The sequence below is a fragment of the Tasmannia lanceolata genome, unplaced genomic scaffold (assembly GCF_043159265.1).
Source record: "Tasmannia lanceolata isolate RefF3 unplaced genomic scaffold, GAP_Taslan_0.1 ptg000012l, whole genome shotgun sequence".
Lineage (NCBI taxonomy): Eukaryota > Viridiplantae > Streptophyta > Magnoliopsida > Canellales > Winteraceae > Tasmannia > Tasmannia lanceolata.
In genome coordinates this window covers 43,094,930-43,098,541 of record NW_027518689.1, presented here as the reverse complement: position 1 = coordinate 43,098,541, position 3,612 = coordinate 43,094,930, and the positions used below count along the sequence as shown (strand labels likewise).

Here is a 3,612-nt window from a genome sequence, read left to right as displayed (position 1 = left end):
CTTATTCCATACAAAGTTCCAGCAAGTACACTGGTTTCTTGTCTTGGTTATTGTGTTTCAAGTGGTTTCAAATTTTCCTAAAATTTCTCCCAAATGAGCAAAATGTTTCCGTTCCATCTCCACCAAAACAAAATCTCATTGAATTTCTTCCACGTTATTATTTAGACCAAAATTACTGAAATTCGACCAAAATAGTCAGATTGACAAAGAAAAATAGAAAGAAGTTGTGATTTGCATTTCATTTCATTTCATTAATGCAGAGAGTGATATTTGGTAGGAAACATCATTGAACTGTATAAAAAAGTAACAGTATCTTATGCATTGGATGTCGGATCGACATGGGACCAATAATACCTCGTAACCCTATGTGGCATTGACATATTTGGGGTCCTAGGGCTAGGAGGGGAGAGTACTAGAGGGGAGAGTACTTTCTTATACTCCATTACATTGTCTTTCTTTATTGACTTTATTGTTCCAGACATGAGTGACAACGCATGTCACTAGGTGTTTGATGTGAATAAGCTACTATGGATGGCTTTCTTGCTTACGCAGTGGTTTAATTTCAAAGTATGTATTTGTGCTTATTGTGCATTTCCCAAAATTTCATCTTAAAAATTTCATCATTTGCATATGTTTCCATAAATTTTGATGAGTTTACAAAATTTTCACCGAAACTGAAATGTTTCCATTTCCATGTTGACGGAAACTGAAATTTAAAACTATGTTCATAACCAACAAAAAAGTTGATAGCTTGCAAACTACAAAGGGGTTTTGTGTAATGCTTTTATGATTTGCGGCTCCATAACCATTTTAGCTTCCTCTTCGTCTTTCATAAGCTCATAGCCAATTGATCAAAAAGAAAGAAGAGTGTAACATAAAAAAAAATTTATTCAACACAGGCAATTGTCATTCCCAGATCTTTCTATAGGTAATTGAGTTTGTGGCATGGTTTTAAATTTCAACCGAAATTTTGAGTTTCGGTCGGGACCGACACCGAAATGTCACATAGCCGAAATGGTATTTTATTTCGTCCGAAACTTCGGAATGTTGGTCGAAATTTCGTTTTCTCCGAAAATTTCGTCCGAAATTCCACCCAAAAACCTGTTTTTTTAAAAATTAATTTAATATTTTACCTAAATTTCGACCGAAATTACCGAAATTTGGTATTGAATAAAATAATGTTTTTATTGTTTCGGCTGATTTTGGCCGAAATTTCAAAATTTTGGTCAAAATTTCAATTTCGGTGGGGTCCGAAACCGGTACTGAAACTGAAATTTAAAACCATGGTTGGTGGGGGAAGAAAGATCTCATATTCAAGTATCTTTGGGAACAGTTTCTCTCCTTCATTCATAAAAAAAAATTACATCTTTCTCTACACAAAAAGGAGCCAACAATAGAAGGCCCAACAAACAAATATCACCAACACCTTCAAATGACTAGACAACTTACAGAACCTATAGGTGATCATTGCTGTGTGAAAATCATAAATTAAATTAAAAGAAAAAAAGAGAGCTCTAGAGAGGGTTAGCCTGCAGTGGAAATTCACAGAAAAAATACAATTGCAACCATAACTAATAGAGAGTCATCCCTTCCATGGAATTCTCTATGTGAAATTCTGTAGTATGACTGTTGAGAGGGAGAGAGAATGCAGATACTTATCAATCACAATGCCATGCAGAGGCTGTTATTAGAAACCTATCTTGCCACCCTAAAGAAAGAGCCCTTCCTTCATCTCTCTCAAAAACATTGAACCCTCCTACGCTCCTAATCTTCAAAAGAAGCTTGGCCTGGCTTACAGACTGCGAACTCAGTTTAAATCCTCTAAACCCAATGCGCTCCATCCTTCCTTTCCACGCCTCCATGCTTTCATACCTTTGATGATTCTCTTCATCTTTATCACAGTTTATCATACACTTAATCTCTTTCCCCAAATGGTTCTTTTCAATGCTCATCCTTTCCGCACTCTCGATTGGAAAACAATCATCCAACGAATCAAACATGGCAGCGAAATAGTGTAGAGACTCCATGAATCTAGACAAAAAGCTTTTGGGGCGTCGACTACCTTCTTGTTCTACTAGGACTACAATAGAGGGGTTGAGTAAATAAACAGATTTAAGTTCATCAGAAATCTGTGAGGAACTTCCCAATGTATGTAGAAAAAATACCAAGTTCACTGCCACAGTTTCGTTCTTTTTAATCCTCAAACTAACATCTTTTGAACCTCTTAACATCCCCTCAAATTCAAAGTCTAAATTGCTGCAGCCCTTTGCAAAGTTCACTAGCCTTGTCTCTGTTTCTATCAATTCCTCCATGCTTCTACCAAACCCAGTAATGCGAAGATGAATTCGGTTGTTATTCATTGCTTTGTCCGAAAGCGATTGAATTAAGGAAGGCCATTGGAACCCATATGAGACATCAAAATCTATCACATGTAGAGTTCTGTTATTTTGCTTTTCTTCCTTTTCAAAGGCCTCAATTATGGCCTGGTTTGCAGTGAAATGAGCGAATTGGTAATAAGGAGACGCCCGATAAAGCTCGGTGAAGGCCATGAACTCTTCATTGGGCGTGGGATCCTTCATGATCATGTTGTAGAATGGGGATTTTTGGGTCAGAAGCCCTGCCGCTAGACCGTCAGTAAAATAAGCCGCGACCCGTTGGATCGAATCGCCATTCAAAGAAACATTCTTGTACAATTCACTTAGGTTTTCAGCGGCCGAACTGACCTCGTTCTCATCGATAGAGGTAGCAGCCAGGAGTAGCAAATGGATCAATTGTAGGCCTCTCTCATCTTCCACTCCTTGTCTCTTGGGGTCTAGTTTCAACATTTGTTCCCTCATTTCAAGTAAACCAAATAGCTTCCTTTCATTTGCTTCAATTTGAGTGTAAGGATTTGGCTCCTCTCTTCTCTTTCTCTTCCTCTCACTATTTGTGACGGCAAGACGAAGGTCCAAGAGTTCTTCTTCCATGGAGAGAGAGAGAGAGAGAGAGAGAGAGAGAGAGAGAGAGAGAGAGAGAGAGAGAGATGGTTACTTGACCTTTGGTTTCAAAACTAGAAGCATCTCCAATCTAGAGTGGTGTATGTAATTGAAGAAGGAAATGGGTAAGCTTGGATATTAAAGGAAGTGGGATGGGAATTCAATGAAATCCCATTGTGCATCACAAGAGAAACGAACCAAAATTCAAAAGAGGAATTGGGTTTGTTGGAAGTTGAAGAAGGAAATGGGTAGGCTTGGATTTTAAGGGAGGTGGGGTGGGAATTCATGGAAATCCCATTGTGCATCACATGAGAAACAAACCAAAATTCAAACGAGGAATTGGGTTTGTTGGTAATTGAAGAAGGATATGGGTAGGCTTGGGTTTTAAGGGAAGTGGGGTGGGAATTCAAGGAAATTCCATTGTGTCATCACATGAGAAAAAAAACCAAAAAAGCAAAAAGAGAAATTGGGTTTGTCTTGTTGCCATGAGAATTTGAGAAAGAAGGGATCTTTTCTTGGATCCAAGGTTAGATATGGGTTTTGTCAGAGGAATATTTGCAAATTGGTTGGAATGCTTCAATAGATGCCATTTGTAGGGGACAAAAAACAGCGGGAAATCGTGGAATCAAACACCGCC

General features: G+C 38.3%; 1 protein-coding gene across 1 annotated transcript; it reads right to left on the bottom strand.

Moving 5' to 3' along the window:
- Positions 1-1,328: 1,328 nt before the first annotated feature.
- Positions 1,329-3,305, bottom strand: LOC143887380 (GRAS family protein RAM1-like). Its single transcript, XM_077391476.1, has one exon. It carries the CDS (start codon positions 2,964-2,966, stop codon positions 1,659-1,661), a length of 1,308 nt encoding a protein of 435 aa, XP_077247591.1. The 5' UTR covers positions 2,967-3,305; the 3' UTR covers positions 1,329-1,658.
- Positions 3,306-3,612: the final 307 nt, after the last annotated feature.

Excerpts from the sequence above, each read along its gene's own strand:
- LOC143887380 (XM_077391476.1), bottom strand. The coding sequence starts at position 2,966 with ATGGAAGAAGAACTCTTGGACCTTCGTCTTGCCGTCACAAATAGTGAG.